This window comes from Anopheles merus, chromosome 2R, assembly GCF_017562075.2.
Source record: "Anopheles merus strain MAF chromosome 2R, AmerM5.1, whole genome shotgun sequence".
Lineage (NCBI taxonomy): Eukaryota > Metazoa > Arthropoda > Insecta > Diptera > Culicidae > Anopheles > Anopheles merus.
This window is the reverse complement of record NC_054082.1, coordinates 57,808,361-57,835,477: the sequence shown is the minus strand read 5'-3', so window position 1 is coordinate 57,835,477 and position 27,117 is coordinate 57,808,361. Positions and strand designations below refer to the sequence as shown.

At 45.2% G+C, this 27,117-nt stretch overlaps 1 protein-coding gene and 1 long non-coding RNA gene across 2 annotated transcripts; both read left to right on the top strand.

Annotated features, from left to right (window-relative positions):
* Positions 1 to 1,507: 1,507 nt before the first annotated feature.
* LOC121600492 lies at positions 1,508 to 2,485 on the top strand. Its single transcript, XM_041929142.1, has one exon. It carries the CDS (start codon positions 1,508 to 1,510, stop codon positions 2,483 to 2,485), a length of 978 nt encoding a protein of 325 aa, XP_041785076.1.
* A 21,160-nt stretch (positions 2,486 to 23,645) lies between these two features.
* On the top strand, positions 23,646 to 25,990 carry LOC121603394. Its single transcript, XR_006006671.1, has 3 exons — positions 23,646 to 23,686; positions 23,758 to 23,855; positions 25,819 to 25,990. It is a non-coding gene; the product is annotated as an uncharacterized LOC121603394 (long non-coding RNA).
* The last annotated feature ends 1,127 nt before the right edge of the window (positions 25,991 to 27,117 follow it).

Sequence of the window (27,117 nt, the reverse complement as noted above, 5' to 3'; positions counted from 1 at the left end):
AACCTTAGCACCTGCAGGCAAAGTAGTAATGCCACGGTAGTTTTCCACTAAGCTCTTATCCCCCTTTTTATGCACAGGAAACATGTAGGACGATTTCCATGCTGCTGGTACGCTGATTGAGCGAAAGTGTGAAGATACGAGCCAAAGGTCCGGCCAAAACTTCGCTGCATTTGGCAAGAACTGCGGTTGGAATACCATCAGATCCAGGGTTGTAGGATGGTTTGACCTGCTTGAGCACCTTTAGCACAGAATCTCTGGAGATGTTTATGTCACGCACATTAACATCGACAGCGTCGGAGGGCACGTTGTTGAGAGCAGCAACCAATGAGAAGCCAGGAGCTTCAGTGGCAAATGAACTTGTAGCGACCAGACCGCCATCTGGCGTGAGAATAATCGAGCGATCGTGGCGCCCAGGGACAAGGACACGGATCTCCGGGGAGCGCACTCACCAGGCACACGAATATGTCAAAGTGACGTGCGCCGCGTGTCCAGCGCTGCACTTCCTGCTGTCAGCGAGCACATTCATTCTCTTTCACCTCCGACCTCGAAGCCGAACGGACCTCGTTTCTTAACTCCGCGATCGTAAAAAGCCTCACGCGAACCCATCCCGAGTGAACGTGCGCCACCGTTCAGAGTATAATTTAGAATAAAATTACGCCGTTAACTACTCACGAAACCCAACGTGTACGCGTCATAAAATTAGGGAAAAAAGATAGATCCGAATACGTAACCCCCTAAAACTGGTGACCCCGACGTGATCGCGTGCGCGAGTGAGTGAGTGGTAACCCGACGAACACGGTGTGCAGCCGTAAAAAAAGTGTTTCCATTGTGCCCCAGTCCGGACCGACGGCAACGTTCCCACCATCATCGAGGAGCTGCCGACCACGAAAAAGGCATCACGCACGATCGGACAGCGGAAAAAACCCCCCGCGCACACCCGTCCAACCCACGTGAGCACAAATCGACACCGAGAGAGCCGCCTGCGAGGAACACCGATTAGGAACATTGTTCCCCGACGGAGCGACCGATACCAACGGAAAAGTTCCTCTCGGTGCAGAGCAATCGCCGAATATTTGGCCGACTCACGCTGTGCCGTATCGCACACCCGCCGAGCATTTTGATACCCCGTACGCGTTGGCGCACCCGCCGAACATAACCTCACACGTACAGCCGAGCGCGCTCCGGACCCACGCGGTTTCGACCGAACGACGTAGACGCGCACACCGTACATCAACCGGGTCAAGAGTGTGTGTGTAAGTGCGCAGGCCGACGCCGAGCGGATTGCGTCAGAATTTTGCTCGAGCCACTTTCGTGAATTTTTTCGACCGTGAACCGAAGACGTCGTCATCAACGAACGCTGCCAACGACCGACTTATCCCAACACGTTCGACCGCGTGTGTGGATATTTCTTCGCCGAAGGATCGACCTAGCCATTCTCAGCTGGACTTGCTTGCGCCCCGCCACTAAGGTAAGATCCACCCTTTTTTAACTAACCTTAGTCGTAAGGATGTTGCACAGTCCGCCGATCCGCGACGTATCGACTCCCGATGGCGTAACCCCGAGTGCCGATCCAGCCGCGAGTGGATCCAAGTCGCCTCGCGTGCCAACACCGCCCGTCCCGAATACCCCGCGCGTAGCAGGACCGTCCGTTTACGACGCCATGACCATGCCGTTCGAATCTCAGATCGACACTTTGAATGCCATGCAGCTGAAACCACCGGAGATGGACACCACTGACATTCAAACCTTTTTTTTCGCATTGGAAAATTGGTTCGAGGCGTGGAATATCACCGCGAACCAACATATTCGCCGTTTCAACATTTTAAAGACGCGCATACCGCTTCGGGTTCTCCCTGAGCTTCGCCCCCTGTTAGAGAACATTCGACAGTACGCTACGGACCGTTACGAGGTAGCAAAGCGTGCAATAATCGAACATTTTGAAGAGTCGCAACGAAGCCGCTTGCATCGTCTGCTCGCCGAGATGAACCTCGGGGACCGAAAACCATCGCAGCTTTTAGCGGAGATGCGCCGCGCCGCAAATGGAGCAATGACGGACTCTATGCTGGTAGATTTGTGGATCGGCCGTCTTCCGCCGTACGTCCAGTCCGCCGTTATTGCCGCCAACCCGGATACCAACGATCGAGCCAAAGTAGCAGACTCTGTTATGGATTCGTTCGCGTTATACCACCGAACGGGCCCGTACCAAACCATCAACGAAGTACGCAGTGAGGACTTCGAACGTCTTTCGCGGCACGTAACGGAATTAGGTCAGCGCTTGGATGCCGTACTAAGCAAGCTCAACGAACGAGATCGCGCGCGACCATGCTCACGAACACGGCAACGCCAACCGAACCAGGATGCGGTAACACCCAGCGGACACTGCTATTACCACACGCAGTACGGGCAAGCGGCGCGGAACTGTCGTGCCCCCTGTTCCTTCAACAGTCGGCGGCAGGGTAGTAACTCGGCCGCTGCCTCCGATTGACGCTTAACCAGGGGCCAACCTCAACAGATACACGTACTTTCGACCCATAGTTATCGTCTCGTAATCACTGATCCAAAAACTAACATCAAATTCTTAATCGATACCGGTGCAGACGTTTCAGTAATCCCTCGACAACCCAGTTCCGTCCCGAGTAAACCCTCCACCATGAAGCTATTCGCCGCTAATTCTACACCAATCCAGGTTTACGGAGAGTCGCTCTATACTCTCGATTTGGGACTTCGCCGATCTTTCCTTTGGAACTTCATCATCGCAGACGTGGGGACAGCGATTATTGGAGCCGATTTTCTCCAGCATTTTCATCTGCTCGTGGACTTGCGCAAAAAATGTCTTGTCGACGCCTTAACAAACGTACGTTCTAGCGGAGTGCCGAGCCAAAACCCGTCGGAACCGACCGTAAAAGTGTGTGATTCCACCTCACCGATCGCCACTCTCCTAAAGGAATTTCCCGGGTTAACTGCACTATCCACTCCTGGCACTTTACTGCAGTCCGAAGTGACGCACCGAATCGAAACGACGGGACAACCAACATTCGCAAGACCTCGCCGATTACCACCCGAAAAGTACGCAGCTGCCCGCAAAGAGTTCGAATCACTCGTCCAGCTCGGGGTATGCCGCCCCTCGAATAGCAGCTGGGCCAGCCCGCTACATATGACAAAAAAGGCCGACGGCACCTGGCGCCCTTGTGGTGACTACCGTGCCCTAAATGCAAAAACCGTACCCGACCGTTATCCACTACCGTTTTTACAGGACTTCACGATGCATTTGCAAGGCAAGATCATATTTTCTAAGGTCGACTTGCACAAAGCCTACCACCAAATACCAATTCATCCGGATGATGTAGCGAAAACAGCCATCACGACACCTTTTGGACTTTACGAGTTCACTACCATGCCTTTCGGATTGAGGAATGCAGCGCAGACATTCCAACGCCTTATCCATGATGTTCTACGAGGACTCGAGTTTGTTTTTCCGTATATCGACGATATGATCGTAGCATCGACGTCCGAGGCAGAACACCACGAACACTTACGCCAACTTTTCGAACGATTGGAAAAGCACCAGCTAGCGATCAATCCAGCCAAGTGCGAGTTCTACCGGAACGAGATTTCCTTTCTGGGCCATCTGGTCAACGCTTCTGGTATTCGTCCTCTCCCCGATCGAGTCCAAGCCATCAGCGAGCTGCCACAGCCGACGACGATTATGGAGTTGAAGAAGTTCCTCGCCATGGTAAACTACTACCGACGTTTTCTGCCGCACGCCCTGGAAACGCAAGGTATACTTCTCGAGATGACTCCAGGTAACAAAAAGAAGGACAGAACGCCATTAACCTGGTCGCTAGAAGCTTCCGAAGCATTTGCCCAATGCAAAGAGCAACTTAAACGCGCAACGTTATTGGCACATCCCGTGAAGAACGCCGAACTTTCTCTGTGGACCGACGCTTCAGATTTCGCAGCCGGAGCCGTACTTCACCAACGCATCAACGAAGACCTGCAACCGCTAGGCTTCTTCTCGAAACGTCTCGAAAAGGCTCAGCAAAAATACTCGACCTACGACCGAGAACTTACCGCCATCTATCTCGCCATACGACACTTCCGATACCAGCTAGAGGGTCGGGAATTCTGTATTTATACAGATCACAAGCCTCTAACCTTCGCCTTCCGACAAACGGACGATAAGGCCTCACCTCGACGAGCCCGGCAGTTAGACTTCATTGGCCAGTTTTCCACCGATATCCGCCACGTCGCCGGAAAAGACAACGTTACAGCCGATCTGCTCTCCCGCATAGAAACAGTACACGCGACACCGACCATAGATTATGAGCGATTAGCAGAAGAGCAAGAGCGCGACCCCGAACTTTCCGACATTCTCAGTGGGAAAATTCAGACGGACTTGTTCCTGCAGAAGACACCAATACCGGGAAGCCCCAAGTCACTCTACGCCGACTGCCCCGGAGGTATCATCAGACCGTACATCACCCGATCGTTTAGAACACAACTTCTCCACGCCGTACACGATCTCAGTCATCCCGGAGCCCGCGCCACAGCTAGACTAATAACAGAGCGCTTTGTTTGGCTCAACGCAAGGAAGGAATCCCAGGACTTCGCGCGGAACTGTTTAGCCTGCCAGCGCGCTAAGGTAGGAAGGCACGTCAAAAGCCCTTTGACGCCGTACCCTGCGACGACAGCGAGGTTCAGTCACATCAACGTAGACATCATTGGACCATTTCCCATCAGTAACGGTAACCGATACTGCCTTACGATAATCGACCGATTTACTCGCTGGCCAGAAGCAATACCAATCCCAGATATCACCGCATCTACCGTCGTATCAGCACTACTATTCCACTGGATCGCCCGATTCGGAGTTCCGACGCACGTAACAACAGACCAAGGGAGACAATTCGAATCCTCCTTGTTCAAAGAGTTGACGAAAGCCCTAGGAACGAAACACATCCGTACGACAGCCTATCACCCGCAGGCGAATGGAATAATCGAAAGGTGGCACCGCACCCTTAAAGCAGCAATCACCTGCAAAGACACCGCAAGATGGAGCGAACACCTACCGCTAATACTCCTTGGGCTACGAACCACGTTCAAAAATGACATCAACGCCTCGCCAGCCGAACTTGTGTATGGGACGACGTTGACCATCCCGGCAGAATTCTTCATCACGAAACCGCAAAATGCCCTCGCCGACCAATCCGACTTCGCCAAAACGTTAAGGGAAACGATGAGCAGCATTCGACCACCGAGCACCGCTTGGCATACCAACCGCACACCGTTCGTGTATTCCGATCTAAACAAGTGTACTCACGTGTTCATACGCGACGACACCGTCCGACCTGCACTAACTACGCCTTACCACGGTCCATATAAGGTTCTTACACGCAATCCTAAGTCTTTTCAGATACTCCTACGTGGACAGCCAACACTGGTTTCGGTCGACCGCTTAAAACCAGCGTATGGAGCAGAGGAGGAGGCCACCTCGGCCCCGCAGTCGGAAACTCTGCCGTTACCGGACGTCCAGGCAAATCCGGACCGCAGAGACGCCACCGCAGCCTCCAACCCGACGTCGCGCGAACAACCAGTCGACGATCAGACGACACCCGCACCAACATCGCACCCGACGGCATCGAGACAAACCGACCGAGCCACCGTCGACGCCCCACCACCATCCATCCTACGCCGCAACGACCAGACGATATCGACCGGCGTCACCAGGTCTCAGCGGAAGGTCATCATACCTCTACGTTACCGGTGACACCGCTCTAGGAGGGGAGTACTGTAGCGACCAGACCGCCATCTGGCGTGAGAATAATCGAGCGATCGTGGCGCCCAGGGACAAGGACACGGATCTCCGGGGAGCGCACTCACCAGGCACACGAATATGTCAAAGTGACGTGCGCCGCGTGTCCAGCGCTGCACTTCCTGCTGTCAGCGAGCACATTCATTCTCTTTCACCTCCGACCTCGAAGCCGAACGGACCTCGTTTCTTAACTCCGCGATCGTAAAAAGCCTCACGCGAACCCATCCCGAGTGAACGTGCGCCACCGTTCAGAGTATAATTTAGAATAAAATTACGCCGTTAACTACTCACGAAACCCAACGTGTACGCGTCATAAAATTAGGGAAAAAAGATAGATCCGAATACGTAACCCCCTAAAAACTCATGAAACGATCGGCAAATAAATTGCAGGTTTCCTCTTTGGTACACGAAGTTGTTCCATTAAAGGAAACTATAGCTAGCAGGGAGCTGTTTTTCCGTTTTGTGTCGACATACCTCCAAATTTTTTTCGGTTTTCTTCTTAAGCTGAACTGTATACGGATCAAAAAACGAGAGTGAAGTTGTCTATTATAGCTTCGATATACATTGTGTGCAGCGATGAACCGCAATCTCGATTGTTGTGTTCCACTGTTTTGATAAAATCGATAGCAGGAACATTTGTTTCGTTTTAAGCGGCGTAATTGAGCATTACCCCACGGTGGACCCTGTCGTGGACGTTTTATAGGGCAACAGGCAGATAAATGTTCCGTAAATTTCCGATTGAACAAATTGAGTGCATGGTTTACGTCCGGGTTTCCATCAAGGAATGACCAGTCAGAGGATTGCAGTAGATCATTTAGAATCGAAAAGTTAGTGCGACTGTAGTCGAGCATACCTGATTCTTGATGTGATGTTGTATGATGTTCTGCTTTGGCTAAGCCGTTCGGCAGGCACAGCTCTATAGGCGGATGATAGCAATCAATAGCAACTAAAGGGAAGGGTGTTATTGTCGGTGGAGAGCATTGTTGCAGGATATCGTCGCATACAAAGATCAAATCGAGGTAGTTAATCGACGCATTATGAATTTTGTTAATCTGGTACAGTCCGTTGCTATTCATACAATCAAGAAGAAGGCGACAGTTGTCCGTGATCCTCGAGCTTTCGTAGTCAACTTGGAGCATAATTGCATTTGTTTCATCGGGTATCCAATTCAGGTTTGACAAATTGAAGTCCCCGAATAACAAACATATTTCATTAGCTTTACATGCTACGTCGTCAATAGTTGAACAGATTGTATGAATAACCGACGTGTTATTTGCCATGTCAGGAGGAACATACATAGCGCCGATAACATACGTTTTCTTAATGCTGTAAATCTTTAACCAAAGTTGCTCGACAGTGTCTGTTTTAGAACATAAGAGTACTCGCAAATGTGAGGCGACAGCTATGAGAACCCCACCACCTTTGGTTTTCCTACTATTTCTGTCATTACGGTCCTTTCTGAAGACGATATAATGGTCCGGAAACATTTGTGCCGAATTAATAGAGGAGTCCAACCATGTTTCAGTCAGGATAATGACGTCGTAATGAGTTGTAGAAACATAATATAATACCTCATGACATTTAGTTTTTAGTCCTCTTACATTTTGATATAAAAATAACAAATCGTCAGTATTATTTAGGGAGGCAAACCCTGCAGGAATGACATGACCGTCGTGCGTTTGTGTGAGTGTAGGATCTGTACTGTAGCAATAGTGCTGCTGATGTTGCGTAGTGTTGGGTTCACGATCTTTAAGTAGCCTGCACGAGATCCCGTTACTACAGACTGCTTCAGTGGTGGTAAAATTGTTTGTTGTTGGAGGAACAATCATCAGGTGAGTGCGTAAATTATCAACAAAAGTTGTTTCGGCGTTATTTGGCTCATATGCGGTGTACAGCTGGTTAGCGAGCGTGCGAGTGTGCGTGATGTGTGTGAATTGTTTATCGGTGTTGATAATTAGTGGGTTTGCGGTGTGGGTGAAGTGCGTGGAGTGTATGCTGAAAGTATTGTGTAATCCAACAGCTGTGGTGATCGAATATCCTGCGCTGTAGATAGGGTTGTAGGTGTTGAAAGTCTCATTGGCGATAGACGAAAATTTGCACCTGGTTGTTGAGCTCGGTAGTCGACAAATTCACGCACCGATAGACCAAGCGGCCAAGTATCGGGGGAAAGAGCCCTTTCACGTTGAGTAAGAGGCACTAACACCTTAAAGGATAGAAATGAGAGTGTTGCAGTGTTTGTACCTTGTCGTATAAGGCAATATGCAGTGACATCCTCAATTTACAAAGCATGTTTGACCATTTGCACTATTTGGTCACTGGATGTATCCGGAGCGAGCCGGGAAATGTACAATGCGCATTTTTGCACCGTAAACTGAGCGGGGACTATTTTGATCGGAAATGTAGTTGTATCTTTGTTTGTGCCTGTTATCATGGGTGGAGCTCGATTTTTGCGATACATATCATCGATCGGCTTATTATGTTGGTTCTGGTTGTTATTGTTTTGGGTGTTGATGGGTCTGGCGCCAAATGTAAACAACGTACGGTTGTCAGTAGCGACTTCCGAGAACAAACGTTTTGACCGATTTATGCGACGAATTTTAGCGTGGGGGGGGGGGGGGGGGGGGGGTGCTACTTCGTGGAGTTTTTAGATCGAGCTGGCTCATCCGTGCAAACCCAGTTTTAATTTCATTAGTCAATGGCTCCATAACGGTCTTGATGCTTTCGGCGACTGTTGTTATTGCCGCCTGGAAGCCAGAATGCATGGCTGCGTCTTTTACGAACTTGGTGCGCGGATTCATAAATACGTTGTTGCAGCCAATACAGCACCAGTGTAATTGTTTATATTCCGCAATGCGCAGGAACAGGTCAACAGGAACCGAAGTGCAGCGCTGGTGAAATGGAGAGTCGCACAGGCAGCAGCTGATAGATGCCTCCACAATTTCCATAGTGCAGGCGTTGCAAATACGGGCCATTCTACGGGAGCGGTGCAGGTTTTCGTTGTAGCAATAAGAGCGATGGCGATTAGGACGCGCGAACTCAGATGCGATCCGAAAAACGAAATTTACGCGAATTTTATTGTCAGCAGAGATAAACGCACTATTGAACGGTAATGGAACGGTGTTCTAAAATACTGTGATTATACAGAAACCGGAAAATAGTGTGATAAACAGCGCGATTTTCAAGAAAATATACGGAGCGAAACGCGAATGCGACGTTTACGTTAAACGTCAAACGTCAAACATCTTTACTTACATTAATTAAACGTCTTTACTTACATTAATAAATTCATGCTTCACCCTTCTTACGGGGCTGGTTGCTTCGCCTCCTCTGACGGGGTTGGTTTCTGTTGCTTGGGCCTCCGGTGAATTTTTCCTTCTCGGTGTGTCGGCGTTGTCCCTTTCCTCCGGCAACGAGTTATTGGCTGCTACCGGCTACTGAGGTGCCCATACACACGGCTGCAATCTGCGATCGGGAGATGTTCTAAGCACGGTGTGATTACGCTCTTTTGCGATCACTACTCGTCACTTGACTTTCACTTCACTAGAGGTCCCTATTCGGGCGCCAGTTAATCTTTATCTAGACCGGTTGGCCATAAAAAAAGATTTTTTATTTTACACAAACAGGATTACTCCTGACTAAAGCTAAACTATGAACTATATCTGGCTGATTCTAGACTTCGACTGCCTAAACCTAACAAGCTAATGTTCTAACTAGGCCGCTGGTTGCTGGCTGCATTGGTCCGTTCTCACGATCGATCTGCGTGTCGCATTTCTTGCGCATGTCGCCGTTGTCCGCTCGTGGCCGGTGTAGCGTTACATCTTCGTCTGCTCGTAGCCGGTGTGGAATGCCACCTTGCAGTCTTGTTTCTAGCGGGTCGGTCTAACTCATCAAATGTCAAACTCAAAAAAAATTCTCTTTACGTCAAATTTTAAAAACCATTTAAAATAGCACAAAATTTCAATTTTTTAGTTGAAATCAAATCAAATAACTAATTTAATGGCTAAAACCTACCTCCTACGGGGCTGGTTGCTTCGCCTCCTCTGACGGGGTTGGTTTCTGTTGCTTGGGCCTCCGGTGAATTTTTCCTTCTCGGTGTGTCGGCGTTGTCCCTTTCCTCCGGCAACGAGTTATTGGCTGCTACCGGCTACTGAGGTGCCCATACACACGGCTGCAATCTGCGATCGGGAGATGTTCTAAGCACGGTGTGATTACGCTCTTTTGCGATCACTACTCGTCACTTGACTTTCACTTCACTAGAGGTCCCTATTCGGGCGCCAGTTAATCTTTATCTAGACCGGTTGGCCATAAAAAAAGATTTTTTATTTTACACAAACAGGATTACTCCTGACTAAAGCTAAACTATGAACTATATCTGGCTGATTCTAGACTTCGACTGCCTAAACCTAACAAGCTAATGTTCTAACTAGGCCGCTGGTTGCTGGCTGCATTGGTCCGTTCTCACGATCGATCTGCGTGTCGCATTTCTTGCGCATGTCGCCGTTGTCCGCTCGTGGCCGGTGTAGCGTTACATCTTCGTCTGCTCGTAGCCGGTGTGGAATGCCACCTTGCAGTCTTGTTTCTAGCGGGTCGGTCTAACTCATCAAATGTCAAACTCAAAAAAAATTCTCTTTACGTCAAATTTTAAAAACCATTTAAAATAGCACAAAATTTCAATTTTTTAGTTGAAATCAAATCAAATAACTAATTTAATGGCTAAAACCTACCTCTTCAAGCAGAATGATACGAAATTTAGCTATAATTTGACCGAAAACATCGAAATTCGACTTACGCTAATATTAGAGATACGTGATTGCCTCCAGTTCGCATTAATAGCATATATCATGGAGTGCCTGTATATGATATATGGTATATATGGATCCAATAAACTCCGTGGTAAACCAAAAACTCAGTGGTACCCAAGCGGATGATTGCAGATCTTAATTACCTACTGTTATTACGACCGATAACAAGAATCGAAGCTTTGAGATAAAATCATAGTCATCATTGTAATCGGACCGGTCTGGTGGTACAGTCGTCAACTCGTACGACGTAACAGCATGCCCGTCATGGGTTCAAGTCCCGAATAGACCGTGCCTCCATACGTAGGACTGACTATCCTGCTATGGTAACAATAAGTCACTGAAAGCCAAGCTCACTTCATTAGTGGGTACTGGCAGGCCTTGACCGACAGCGGTTGTTGTGTCAAAGAAGAAGAAGAAGAATCATTGTAGTCGTTGTTTTGTACTCCTTGGATTGCAAATTCTTCTATTTTTAATTAGAATGAGACATTAATTTGATGAATAATGAATAAAAACAAAAAAAAAATGGGAAACACTGAATGATTTTTTCGGATAAAGCCAAAAAATCTCACTATATATAAAATCGAAAATCGCCACTGTTGGCACGATATCGACCGCGTGTGATCGGACAGGGAATAGTAATGTTTACAAACATTAAGCTGACTTGACAACTCGATCAAATATCCAAAATACCCGGCAGATGGCGTATAAGATTCACAAAGAGAGACAACACGATTAGATTGTGCGACAACCAGATCTCCGTAATTAGGGCCAATTCGGGAGCAGGTCAAATAGGGTCAAGTAGCACAGCTGATCGACGAACAGGGCACCATCGCGAAACGCGGTTAGTAGCAAATATTAAGCTAGAAAGGACAGACGAATTTTTAAACTGCGCAAATAAATATAAACACAAAGCCAGTTCTAAAAACGTCTACCAAGCTACTCAAAATAAATAGAAAGCTACATCCGTAGCAAAATTTAAAAATTCGTGCGAAACTTTCTAACGCAAGTTATTTTTATAAAAGTGTTCGCGATGACCAAGCGCGGATTTGATTGTGGTGGCTGCGAGCGGCATAACACCGTGGAAAATATGGTGACTTGCGAAAAGTGCAGAAAGTGGTGCCATTACGGGTGTGTCGGCGTCACTGTGATGTTAAAATCTTGGTGCAATGTGTGTGTAATGAAGGTGGCAAAGTGCGAAGCTAAGGAGATGGGCCGTCTAAAGTCCTCTAAGGAAGCCATTGCGATGACTGGGGTGCCTGCTGAAAGCTGCGAAGGCGACAAAAGAGCCAAAAGAGCAGCACATAGCGAGGGCGAAGCCTCGGCGAATAAGCTGGCTACAGAGGAAAAAAGCTCACTACATTCCATGCTGCAAAAAGGCCTCCTACCACAAATTTACCGACAACAGCGCAACTCAAAAGGTCTAGGCAAGCGGAACTCGAAAAACTTATGGAAGTGCAACAGCAAGAACGGGAGATGGCCATAAAAGAGTACGAGATCAAAATGGCTAACCTCAAGCTCAAACATTTAAAGATTCGACTTTAGCTCGAGGAGGAAAAGGCATCGATTCGATCTGTGATCGATGCACGGATCAAGCATCAGCAGCATCATCAGCAGCATCAGCAGCATCAGCAGCATCAGCATCAGCAGCAGCAGCATCAGCAGCAGCAGCATCAGCATCAGCAGCCTCAACAACAGTCGCCACAGCAAAAGCAGCACCTACAAGAGGAGCAGCTGCAGCAACGGCAGCAGAAACAGTGGATGCAACCGCTGTATGACGTGGCAATAAATAGTGGCGAGGTTGGTGAAAATGGGTGTTGTAAGGAGGTACCGGTGAGCCCAGCAACAGTGGCAGTCGTTGAAGCGAAAGCTTTTACCGAACAACATGCGTCGGCGCAGCCACTCTCCCAACCACGTAGCAGTCCTTCTACCAACGCTCACGCGCAGTTGGATTACGAAGCGCAGGACAACACGCTGCTTCATCCGAAGGTGCAATCTGGAGGAGCAGAATCGTTGAGGAACACTTATACGTCGAGATCCGTGCTACTATTCCGCATAGAGTCCGTCACGATTCACGAGCATGGACAACAAAATACCAGCACATTCGACCAAGAACCAGCGACCGTACTGAACTGCGAAGTGCGAACAGAACTGGCACGAAACGTCGGTGTAACCAGAAGGCCAGGATCACAGGAGAGCAGCTGCGCGGTAGGCGTAACGAAGGACGATTCGTTTGGGAGGCGGCGGAACTTGGCTATTTCGGCGAGCAGCAACGGCACACAACACGAGTTTGCCAACACTCGTTTCACAACACAGCTAAGTTTGCCGCTTGAAGAACCGTAAGTCAATCCACTAATCATTAATTTTACTCACTTTCAGGGACTGTCGATTCTGCCGTTCCTGAAAGAGGAGTCAAGGTTAATGATCGAGACACAACACACCGATTCGATGGCACCAACTGGCAACATTGGCGACCCTGTAGCTGAGCGAAGACGATCGAGAGGGACAATATTTGGTTCCGGAAACCTTGAAGGGACCGAAGCTATTTTCACTACCTTCTTCAAAGGCAGATCGCAGCATAACATGTACAGCATGCAATTCGTCGATAGGGATTGTCTAGAAGAAAACAATGAGCAATTTAGAAACAAGTATACACACACACTCACCGATAACTATACAAATGAGGTTAGGTTTACACCATTCGCGTTGCGTGATAGGGATACAGGCCAACTATATTTACGTTTTAGCGCCCCTCTGGATAACGGTAGAGTAAATAATCCTAAATTCGCAATATTATTAAGGCCAGGCTACATTGATCGTACTCCGTAGTGTAATTTTGATTTTCACTAGCGCATCTGGCGGCGGCTGGTGGAAGCTTTTTTTTGGTCGTCGGGGGAATGGTCGTGTTGAATCTCAAAATTAATTAGTTTTTACACCGTTTTTTTATTCGAAAACTGCTGAAATACTTGCACGACATATTTATCTATCAATTATAAAGCTTTTCCAGACCAGGTAAAGTAAAAAACATGGGAAAATAACATATTTTCAGGAGCGGCTCCAAATTGTTTGGCAAAATGCTTCGGTCAGCCGCCGCCAGATGCGCTAGTGAAAATCGAAATTACACCTGAGAGTACGATCAATGTAGCCCGGCCTTTAGAGAATCGGCTACAGTTGATTGAAGGCTTGATAGTAGGGAAGCGCAGACGCGACCGTCTCAAAGGTGCTGTACGGAAAGCTCGCCGGGCGATCGAGGTAGGAAACAGTAGTGCGCGCTGCAACCGGCGAATAATCAAGCAATTTTCGGCAAAACCTTTATGCAACACTTGTGTCTGGGAATCGGAAGTAGGTAATATCGTGCAGATTTTAAGCAAATCCTGCTTCACTAAGGATTTACGGGGTGGAGTGTTGGCACGATATCGACCGCGTGTGATCGGACAGGGAACAGTAATGTTTACAAACATTAAGCTGACTTGACAACTCGATCAAATATCCAAAATACCCGGCAGATGGCGTACAAGATTCACAAAGAGAGACAACACGATTAGATTGTGCGACAACCAGATCTCCGTAATTAGGGCCAATTCGGGAGCAGGTCAAATAGGGTCAAGTAGCACAGCTGATCGACGAACAGGGCACCATCGCGAAACGCGGTTAGTAGCAAATATTAAGCTAGAAAGGACAGACGAATTTTTAAACTGCGCAAATAAATATAAACACAAAGCCAGTTCTAAAAACGTCTACCAAGCTACTCAAAATAAATAGAAAGCTACATCCGTAGCAACAGCCACAATGACGTGAGAGTAAACATTCAATGAGAGAGAGAAAGCGGTGAGAGCGGAGCTCTCTTAGCAACGCGCGTTGCTACGAAAGGACTTGCTCCATGCCACACTGCTAGCCCGCGGATAATGAGGGCAATAGTTACTTAGATTTTTGTTTACACAAACCGATTTGAAAACACATGATATTGGATATAATGATTTTTTTTAAATAATTAAAGTTGCAAAATAGCCACCTGATGATAACGTGTCCCATCTCATACCCCTTCCCATTATAAATCAAAACATTCAAGGCAATATTGAAAAAAACATGTTTGAAAACTATGCATAATAGCTTAATTGTGAAATGGTTGATATTCCAATTCATTGAATCATTAATAAAGCCAACCATACTCATAATTGGTGCTTAAGCACCTCGAATACTACATACACCGTCGTCATCAGCAGATAAGTGTGGTACAGAATATCCTGTAAAACGGGTTGCTGTACCCAGGACGTCGAACATGCACACTTCCTCAAATCTTCTTCTATTTGGCGTAACGTCCTATACGGACATGCCGTATAGTATAGGCTTTCGAGACATAATTCATTACCACGTAGTCGGATAGTCAATCCTTGCTACGGGGGGATGGTCCATGGGCTTGAACCCATGACGGGCATGTTATTGAGTCGTTCGAGTTGATGACCACGTACCACGGGACCGCCCCAAATCTACTACTCCCTCAAATCTACTACTCCGCAATATTACAATAAGAGGTGGATGTAGCCGAGAGACCCTAAGCGGCCATATGCTAAAAAGCCTTGCTGAAATTCTGAGCAAGAAAGCGGCGGATGTTGATGGCTTGAAAGTTAAAATTGAATTTGTAACGATTTGCTCGCGTGCGGGAAGAACTACTTATTTTAGGATGTCCTTCCGGAACAAAGGGAGAGATGGTTCATTGCGCAACATGACTGCAACATACTGCGCTTTAGGTGAGACAACCGTGGGCACTGCATTCAGTCGCATCAGCATCAACTGCAGAATGATCCACAATGAAACTATGCTTACTGTAACGTGCCCAAGAGGGCTGAAAAGATTCTGACTGTATCTATCAAGAGTGATCTACCATGTGATGCTATCACCGTACTATGGTGTTGATTAAGAACAACCACATTATAATTAAGGACACGTCAAATTAGAAGCAAAATAAGAAAAATGTGGGGCGGCAAGAGTAAATAAAGTAGTTTGCAAGTAAACGCGAATTTAGTTAATTGATCTGGAAACAATTAACAGTGTTGAACCATTCTTTTCTATAACAGTATAGATCGGAATATTAGAACTACACATTTGGAATGGTAATATGAGGGGATATGTTCACTGTTGAAAATTGATATTTGGCGCAACTATAACAATTGTCTCATACACAAATACCAATTCCATTCAATACTTCAAAACCAGTTTCAGGATAATAAAAAAAATGCTTACGGCGTTTTGGAACTGACCTTTTTGAAATTTAAGACCGCGAAAATTTACATTGAAAATGTTCTAATCATCTATTACTTATTACTTAACGTTTGAAACATAAGTAAAAAAAAGAGTAGAAATAGAATTCGAACCATGTGCGATATTATATTTTTTTAGTTCAATTTTACAGTTAAAGGGCACAAAAAACACAAAATGGATTGAAGTAAAAGTAAGCATTTTTGAAAATCGTATGTTTTTAGTACGTAATTGGGATTGGATCTAAACATGTTGTATATGTATTAGCGGCATCCTAATTTTTTAATCCACTGCGCATCAATACGTTATTCAATGAACACGTTGTTGAGGTTACTACTAAAAAATAACAATCAAACATTTATACATTTGTGTCAACAGAGGCATGTAACGTATTAGTTTGAAAATTACAAAATTTCGTTACTAGGCTCAAAAGTAGCCTCATCGATATTTAACGGTTCTGCAAAGTACAGTAAGAACTGCCCAGTGTGTTACAAGGTTAACACATGTGTCACCACAAATGCATTAACGCATAAGAACAAATAGGAGTTATGGTTGTTGCAACGTGTAGAGTTTGAAAATAATTCGAAATTTGAGGACATCCGGTAGATTTTACCGGGCCTTAACTAGTCAATAAATTAAATAATGAATTTGAAAAGTGACAGAACAATTCTCTTGCCTTATTACACGTACGAGAGGTATTTTTGTGCCAAAGTCTAAGTTTGGTAGATAAATGCCAATCGAAAAATTACAGTATTTTCCTCTGTCTAATAAGGCCTTAAGGATCACTGCTTGAATAGAGAACTTTTTGCAGCAGTTTAACAGCATCAAAATTCTAGGTGGGCCTTCTTTTAGATAGTGCTTAAGCGGCTTTCTTATACCACATTGAAATGGATTATTTTTCTAAGCGGGGCGTTTGGCCCGTGGCAGTGCTTTATCGGATGATATTTTATCGGACGTACTTTCAAGTGATGTTTTGCTTGCTTTGGCGATTATCTGGATTAGTTTAATTTTTTTAACGTTTATAAAACATAAATTTGTGGTTGTTCCTACAGTACCTACACAGAAGCAGAAGGCATGCTGGGCTCTGGGGCCTCTTACCACCATTTACCTTTCTTGTGAAAAAGTGCTTAACACGTTTCGTCCGATGTCCGATGTAACGCGTTCGAAAATTTGTTCAACATTTTGTCACCTCCGTGGCCACGCGCTTATAGAATTTAAATTTGGCACATGCATATCTATATAAAATGGCTGGATCAGGTGAAGCAAATCCTGTTGGAGATCACATAGATGGGAGGCTGCAACCAGGAACCGAACATCATGGAGAATTGTGGATCAGGCCATGTAAGGACGACGTGCTCGATCGTGAGAGAAGTTAGATACAGATAGGGGAAATAGGACTTCATGTGAGGGTTTTTGAGTGCACTTTTGAGTAATCAAAACACCTGTTATGGGATCTGCATGTTAAGGTTAGTGTAGTGTATTGCATGCTTTAGTTTATAGCAAACCCTGTTGTAACGCAGTAAATGTGGACTATTCTCTTCTAGTGATGAAAGCGAACTAAACCTTGAATTTTATCCGGTAATTGGTGAATAACTACGTTATACAGGTTCAATATTGCCCTTCCGAACGTATGATTGCTGACGCGTTGACAAAGCCATTGTCAAAAGTGAAGTTGGAAACTTGCTGTAAGAAGTTGGGACTTCAACCGTTGCAGCTTGAGGAGGAGTGCAGGAATCCAAGCATGCATGATTGATTTTAATCATAGTAGTCATATAAATGTTCAATAAAGGTTTAGTTCGCTTTCATCACTAGAAGAGAATAGTCCACATTTACTGCGTTTCCTTCAAACCCGAAGCTAGGGAGTGCCCGCGAGAGGCACTCAGTTAGGCTTTATAAGTACCTAAGTAGCAGGGCCGAAGTTGTTCAGAGATTTTTCTGTGTGCCAAAGCGAGAGGCCCTGTCTTATCTCTTTAGATTTTGGACGGCAAATCGCCGCGCGTGTAGAGATGTGTGCGTGTGACGAAAAACGATGGATGAAAAACGCGAGGAGCGGGGTCTGAAGTCTTTCGTTGGTCACACACACACACCCAACGGGACAAAATTAGAAAGCTTGGAGCAAAATAATCGTTTGTCTTTCTCTATCCTCTATACCGCGCTTGCTTGCACTTATGCACGAGCGCTCGAGTATACCCGTCCGGCAAAATGAGTGTATTTTTTGAGTGATTTGAGTGACGCTAGCGAAATACAGTGTCTCTTCGACCAATAAGTTACACCCTCGCGCGAGCCCTCCCCCTCCCCACCCGTAACGCACGGTGCGCTCTGCAGTTCTCAAAGTGTTCGTGTTATTTCCAGTCATGCTACCAACACATCCAAAGATATTTGTTTCTTTCGTTTCTCGTTTTCTTTCATGCATAGACACGATCGCAAATACGCACTTATTACCAAACAACACCACGCAAACAATGAGGCCCCAAAACCAATACGGTACAAAAATCATTCAAGCTATCCGTACCTAACCTCAACTCACTAACCAACATCGTCTCACTATAGGAGTGAAAAAGTATCGCTCTGTAGTGAGAAATTGAAAATGAGAACCTTTTTTTAAAATTTGTTATAGGATAGCGATGATACAAATATTAACATATCATTTTCTAGCCCAAGAAACCCTCAAAGTAACGGACTAGCAGAAAAAGGTGTAGCTATTGCTAAAAATACTATATAATCAAACGATGCTATGAAGCTGACCATATCAAATATTTTCAATATCGGCTTCTAGAGTATAACACCACAACAGTAGCGACAATGGGTCTTTCTCCAGCACAATTATTCTTTGGTCGCCAGCTTAAGTCTCGCTTACCCACAAATAGTGCGTTGTTACATCGCAATTGCATTGATGAAAAACTCATCGAAAGGAAAATATTTTCCAAGCGACAACATCAAAAGAAATTCTATGATCGAGCTTCAAAACCATTGCCAGTCCTGAACATAGGAGATAGAGTGAATTTCAAAAAGACAGGAAAAGAATGGAATAATGGTAAAATCGTTCGTGAGGTAAACAGTAGATCGTACATAGTTCAAGACAATTTTGGAAATCATTTTCGGCGGAATAGAAGATTTCTGGTGAAAACTGCAAATATGATCCCAAATAGCAATGACATATTCTATCAAAAAGATGAGATTCATGTAGGTTTACCCATAAGTATGGCCGCATCTCACGTTGAAAATAGATATCAGCCAACTGAAAGCATAGAAACACAAGATACCGAGGCATTGGAAAATCAATCAAATGAAACAGTTATAGGGACAGAATCTGATTATGACACGTGTTGTACAGCGAGTGATTCAGAATCAACATTAAATGAAGACCTTGAAAATAACGAATCTCAATCAGATGAGCCAGATACAGATAACCTATAAAAAACTCGAAGTGGACGCGTCGTTCGTGCTCCAAGAATATTTGATATTTAGTTAGTATAGATTCATATTGATAGGATTAGACTAAGTGCATTAGGATAATTAGCTTTAGTAATAAGTTTGTAAATATTTGTAAAAAAAAGAAAGCGTGTAATAAGCAAGGTTGCTGGCAACACGGGTATATGACAGTTCTGGCTGCTTGGGGAATGATCTAGCAGACGTGCTTGGGGACTAGAGAGCAACAGACGTATACGTAATAAAGCGTAGATAATAAAACTTATTACAGTGGTAATGTTTGCGGTGGTACCGCATGAACTGGTTCACTTTTCACGAATCTATTATGTGACTGCGCGTTTTCTTCTACCCAGTCTTCTACTCTTAAACATTCCATATTACTTGCAATGCTTGACTCGTCATCTGAATCATCTGGTATTTCAATGAGAAGGGCGTACTTCTTTTCAATAAATTGCATCTCACATTGTCTATCTTCTTCTAGCTTTGCAAGTAAAAGTTGTTTTTCTCTAGCGGTCGACCGTACTGACGATGCTTTTGAAGAGCGAGAACGCGGAGGTTTCACCGTTTTACATAGTAGCTCATTGCCTTTCATGTTCGATGACGAAGCCTGCTGTTCGTTTGGCACATTTTGCGCGATTGTATTTTCTGCCATCTCAGCCTTCGCCTTACTTCGTGTCATACGCTCGCTTGACAATATCTCACCTAACCTCACTTAGTGACGAACGACACGAGGTGCTGGAATAAATGTTTTTATAATGTTTGAAATTAAATTTACTTCACACTTTTTTATGAATTTGATCGCGCCAGTTTATTGACGGATAAAAACATCTATTGTCGTTTATTTATAATTAATTCCACAACTTCACAATTCCACTTCGTTCGTTTTGCGTTCTTGCTTTTTTGGCGTCTTTCCTCGGTCTCATCCTTCCTCTCTCTCTTCTGTCAATTCTCTGTAGTTCATATTTACGGCAAGGTTGGATCGTTGCTAGGTTGGATCGTTTTCAAAATAACCGTTAACACGACATTCGTGTTTTGACGTTCGTTACAACCCCCTTCTGCGGCATAGGCTCCTCAAATTATTTGAGAGAGCAACTAGCGGGAATGTTAATCATTGGTGTCGAACGGTTAAGAAGATCGCTGTTACCCGAGCGGGTTTCACTCACAAGGCCGTATCCTTCGCGTGGCGCACATATTTTTAATTTTTAATTTGTTTCTTACTCGTTCAATGGATAACAATGGATCCGTGTGAATGTTCTTAAGTCTAATATTAGATTAAAATAAGTAGTAAGATCATCTTAATATTTCGCTTCTAAGGCTTTCTAAGGTTTTTAAAGGATTGCACTGAGGTTCCAAAATCAAACAAATGACGAACTTCGTTAAACACCCTAATCATGGAGTTAAGGGGGTCTCTAGATCCATATCCAGTTCGACTACGGTTCAGGGCAAGTAACGGACGAGAGCGAAGCTGAACAGCAGGCGCGTAAAAGTTTAACTGCTGGAGTAGGGAAGGACAGCCGATGTTGCTTTGCAGTAAACCAGCCACAAATAGTTGTTGTGCGGTACGGCGTCGGATGTGGAGCGGTTGCAGTCCAAGGAGCAGAAGTCGCGTTTCATAAGGTGGTAACTGACTGCCAGGTGGCCAAAGTAACAAGCGTGTTGCGTATCGGGATAAGCGACGCTGTATCGATTCCATTCTCTCAGAAAGTTTTTGGGTTGAGGGCTTCCAGACGACACAGGCGTATTCGAGTACCGGGCGGATAATACCACAGTATAACGCTTTGATGCAGACTGGGTCTTTGAAATCTCTTGTTATCCGAAACCACATGCCAAGCAATTGATTACCTCGAGTAATCACCTCCTCTGTTTGCTGGTCAAATGACAGCTTTGAATCAAGTATGACTCCGAGATCCTTCATAGCATTAGTGCGTTCTATTGGTAAACCGTTAACTGTGTAGCTGGTGTTCTTAATTTCTCGTGCTCGTGTGAATGAAATGACTCGGCATTTTTCAATGCAGAGGCTCAGGCGGTTTTGATTGCACCATTGGTGAAAATCGAGGAGGTATTGTTGTAGCTCGGAGTGGTCTGTGTCATTTTTTATCGTCATGTAGATTTTAATGTCATCTGCATACATTAAATGATTCGCTGCTGGTACTACATACGATAGGTCGTTGATGAACAGTACGAACAGTAGTGGATCCAGGTTGCTACCTTGTGGCACACCAGATGATGCAATGAAAGACCTTGAATGGCACCGTGAGAAAGATACAGCATACGATCGATTGACAAGGTACGATTCTAACCAGCATATAAAATTTCGCCCAAGTCCCAACTTATTCATCTTGGCTAAAAGGATGTTGTGATCGATGCTATCAAAAGCAGCCTTTAAATCCATATAAACTGCATCTGTTTGCATCCTGCTATCCATGTTACGGAGACATTGTGTTGTAAAGTCAACAAGGTTAGTAATCGTCGACCGCTTTGGAACGAAACCGTGTTGTTGAGGGCTAATATAGTGATATGAAGCCGTGAGTAAACTTATTTGGATCACTTTCTCAAAAACTTTGGCTCCAGCACTGAGTGATGTTATGCCTCTATAGTTGGCTGCATCTTCCTTGTCACCTTTTTTAAATATGGGGACAATCCATGAACTCTTCCAAATAGAGGGGAATTCTCCTTCCTGTTGCAGTGAAAAATTAAAAATTTTGGTGAAGATCGGCGCAATGGACTCACAGCATCGGCTGAGAATGATGGCAGGAATACCATCTGGGCCAGGACTAGCTTTGGGCTTGACTGCTTTGAGCACATTTAGAACAGATTCTTGCGATATATTAGTTAAATTAAGGTCGATGACATCATTAGGAGTATTAATTAAAGCGTTGGTGATAATATTGTCGTCCGTAGTTGAGATTGTGTATGCCTCCTCGAATCTACACGCAAATATATCACAAATGTCTGAAGCAGTTGAACCAGCTCGGTCATTGTGGAAAATCAATTTAGGTGTCACATTTGTACTATTGTGTTTCTTACGAAAACTCCAGAGAGCTTTGGGCCTTTTGATGAAATTCTTCTCCAACCGAGACAAGTAGCCACCGTAGCGTATTTTATTGTAACTACGGTACAAGCGAGTTGTTTCATTTAATATGCTTTTGTTAACAGGTGATCGGTGCTTTGTATATTTTTTTTAATGCAGCTTCCTTAGCTCTTTTAAGTTTTTTTAGGTGGCGGTCAGACCAAGCAGGGCCGCTCTTTGGTGTGATAATTGGTACACACGAATCAAACGAGGATAAAACAAAGCGTATAAATATCGATAAAGCTTCATCAACAGAATTAAACTGGCTAATTCTGAACTGGCTATTAAAATTAGTTATGAGCTCATCAAGCCGAGTAAAATTGGTTTTATAAAAATTCATCCTAGGTCTACTTGCTTCAGTCAGTGTAGGGTTAGGCATTGTGCTTGGAATTCGAACCGTTAAATCGATGGCTGGATGGTACAGGTCAGGAGAGACTAGTGGTGTTGGGTAGGGGTGCAAATCGATGCAGTAAGTTGCGGCAATAAAATTTGCGAATACTAAGTCGAGCTGCCGGTTAAGCGAGTTTTTGATACAGCTTATTTGATAAAGATCGCTAGCGTTAATTTCATCCAAAAACCGGGATCTGACCGAAGATGATGAATTTGCCACATAGTGCGCGAACGATGATGAGTGACCAAATGTTTGTTGTGATAGTGACCACGATACTTCCGAAAAATTAAAATCTCCAAACAAAAATATTAGATCATTAGTTTTTGCATGGTTTACTATTGCACTTACACTTTCAATCACAGATGTAAGAGTATCTGTGTCGTTAGCTCGATTAGGAGTAATGTAAACAGTCCCGATGAATATCGTGCAAGAAGATAGGCGAACGGTAACCCACACTTGCTCAAGTGAGTTACGAAGTAGAGTGAGTTCACGGGTGTTCAATAACCCAAGTAGCAGAGCCGAAGTTGTTGAAAGATTTTTCTGTGTGCCAAAGCGAGAGGCCCTGTCTTCTTTCTCTAGATTTTGGACGGCAAACCGCCGCGCGTGTAGAGGTGTGTGCGTGTGACAAAAAACGATGGATGAAAAACGCGAGGAGCGGGGACTGAAGTCTTTCGTTGGTCACACACACATGCATCTACCAGCTTATTGCGCTACACCGAGTCTACCCATCTCTCTCGATCCACCATGATTTTTCTGCTATCGCGCTCATCCGAGTGTGAGGCATCCTCAGTGTGTCCAGAACTTTCCCTGTGGAAGGATGCACTGAAGTGAGGTGCGATTTCTTATGCGACGTACTTTGCTCGTCTACGTTTTGGGCCGTGTTCCTTCTTCTTCAGTTATGGAATGTTTTATCCTAGCAAATTGTTGAGGTAAGTTTCTCGCTCACATGTGTGGTTGTGCAAGTACATTCAACTAACCCTTGGCGTCTAAAAAGTTACAGGTGTGTGCGCTATTTATCAAAGACTACATGCTGGCCTCGTCAACAATGTTCAAAGTGAGCGACGGAAAGAAAACGTTTTTCAGTTTTAAAATATTAAGGTAAATGTTGATCTAATCCTAAGCGCAAACCTCTCCATACCCCCAGGACAATCGCATGGCAATCGGATTGAACGCGCAACATTTTCCATACAATCCGCAGTGTTGCGTTTTCTTCGCGCCAACTTTGCCTGTATTTTCAATGAGCCAAGCGATTTTACCCCCTCCTACACGCATTGTATCCTAAAGCACGCTTGTCGCGTCAACGTTCACCACATACACACACACATCTCCACACTCAGGGTACGACATCTTCCCTGTTGTTGTTCTGGACTCAGACAAAATTTGTGTCTCTACAGTTATTGTTCAAGCTACTACTCTTAGGATCTGAATTTACAAACAAATATCAAAATGTTATGTTCTGCTAATGATATTGCACTAAATTTAATTGAACTACATTAAGTTTTTACATATCTTTCGTAAAAGTTCGGCAGAGTATTAAAATGTCGATACAATTTGTCATGAATAACTTAAATTTTAAGATCTTCGCGCATAAAATTATGACGCGCCATGTGTGTGCGGCGGCGTAATTCGCTACTCGTATAGCCGTCTCGTTTCTTCTTGTGTGTGCTTTACCGTTGCTCACCGCATCAAGAACATTGCTGCTCACACACACGTCAGTCTGTGGCAAACAATTGGAGGGGGAGGATGTGTCGGTTTGCTCCAGAAATCGTGTGTGATTTTGGTGTTCTGGATTTGGTTCCATCGCTGTTTGTTTTATTGAATTTGAAAAGGTAAGAATCGTCAACCGATGTAAAAGTGTGAGAGTAAGATGATGCTGATGGTGACTGATGCTTTTCTTTGTTTCTTTTCCTGCTTTCATCCACTGATGGCGTCGAGCATCGCCGAGGATGTGATCGAATGCGGAATATTCTAAACGAGGAGCTTCATTCCGGATTTTGTTTACGAAAGCATACAAAAAAAAGAGTGAGTAATCTTATTCTTAACTTTCATTTCTTCAACAGCGCTGAACTCATCCTCCAGCTTACAACGAACAGTCAACGGATGAGGAAGGAGAGGAGGGACGGCAAAGGTACACGCACAAACGTGCACACATCCGCCTTGTCGGAGAATGAGAACATGGGAGGGGGAGTCCGGCAACGTATAGAGCATCTTCATTTACGCTCCCTCGTGCGTTCGTGCGTGCGTGCGCTCGCGCGTCTATGTGTGTGTATGTGTGTTCATGCCTGCGTGCGTGGCTGTGTGTGTTTTTGCCGCCTCGCATAACCAGATCCTACGGGATCACCTTGCGAAAAAACACCAAGAAAGGGGGAAGGGTGTGTGTGTGTGTGTGTGTGTGTGTGTGTGTGTGTGTGTGTGTGTGTGTGTGTGTGTGTGTGTGTGTGTGTGTGTGTGCTTGCATGCGTGCGTGATTGTGTGTGTGGTTTTTGCTGTTTCGCGATCACCTACGGAATCACCTTGCGAAAACACACGAGGAGGAGGGGTTGGGTGTGAGTCTGTGCTTGCCTGGGTGCGTGCGTGGCTGTGTGTGTGTGTTTTTGCGTTCGCGTTCTCCTACGGGATCACCTTGCGAAAAACGCCATGGGGATGAGGAGATTTGTGTGTGTTTTTTTTCTTTGCCGTTTTGCACTCTCCCGCGGGTCTCCATGTGAGCGATTGTTTTTTTTTGGTTTTTCAAGAAGAAAAAAATCTTCAAAAAATACCAGAGGGGAGGGTGTGTGTGTGAAAAATAAAAGAAAATATGTTAAACGATGTTAAAAATGAGTCTGAACTCATTGCAATCCGAAACAAAGCGAGGGGGGGTCATAAAATGTAGTACACATGCATGCAACATGTATCGCGCCGCCGCGACGTTTCTCGCTGTCAGCCCGATAGGAGCTTCTAAGGGATTATTTTAATGGGCGCCCAGATAGAGCCCGATGAGACCGAAATCGCATGGATAATGGTACCGGGGTAGTAATACATACTACATACATTAATTATTGGTTCTTTTTTTTTTGGACAGCGTTCAGCACAACACTGCCACAAACCAACGCACTGGATTAAGCCAAGAACCTGTCGAAACGCGCGCAGCCCAGCGTCATTACTTAACAGAAGCTGGTTCAAAACGCGCAGCTCCTGTTCATGACGTCATCACTAAACTGAAGCCAGTGGAACACGCGCAGCACGGATGGTACCCCGAGCGCGGTAGGAGGAAGGAAGAACAAGAGGAGGATGAACGGTAAATTTGGAAGGGGGAAAGCGTTCTGCCGTCTAAACAGCGGGAGTATGCCAAAACACATGTGGGAAGGGAGAGAGATATCATTCAATAAACAGCATGCGAATGTGTGCATAAAGCAAATGTGAACAGCCTCATCATTTCTATAAGTAAACCGAAAAAGGGGGTGGAGCAAACATATGGGTATGCGTGAGTGGCTGACGAAACCAGAACGTTTAGATGTGTGCGTGACGGATGGTTCGGGCGCCTGTGGCGAAGCTCTCGACAAGACTGCAAACGAGAGCTTTGTGGAGAGCTTTGTAGGGAGCTCAGATTACACAGGCCGCCGTCGGTTTTTGCGTCCTTGGGAAGGATGAGCATGCGATCAGTGCGCCACCACCACGAGTATGCATACTATTAGACAAGCTACGATCACATCTATACACCGAATAGCCCGGGTCAAACAGTAGCGATGATGGGATTGAATTGTCAAGCCAGGTTTCGGTGAGTATTATTATCTGATATTTAGCGTCCAATGTGTTCAATCCGAATTCTGTGAGTTTGGTACGTAGTCATCTAACATTTTGGTAGTGAAAATGTATATCACATGGTTTCAAAGCAGTGTCAGTCGGTTTGGCATGTGAAATGTTTTTAATATCGCGAACTGAAAACATTTTCAAGTGAGTTGCTGTGTTAGTGCGTGCGTGGTCATTACATGAAGTGTTAGTGTGCGAATAGCGACTGGCTGATGCTTCTTGTGTGCGTAAGCTTCATGAGCTGTGTTCGTGATGAACGTCATTGTTTTGAGCCGTACGATCAGCTGGGATAGGTGAATGCTCCATATCGCGCACTATTGGTTGTACATTACTAGGTGATGAACTATTTGGCTTTTCATTGATGGTTTGCTCTGCCGGTTTCGGAATATTATCGATAGGCACGCATTGTTGCTTTGAAGTGGGGTTTCATGTGCATTCATCGGTGTGAGACAAGCCAAAGTATGGGATGAGGCTGGACGGTTATCACGTTGTATAAATTCACGTACACGTAGATTAGAAGGCCAGACCGAGGACGATAACGCAGTTTCACGAAGGTGAGCCGGGATGCGAA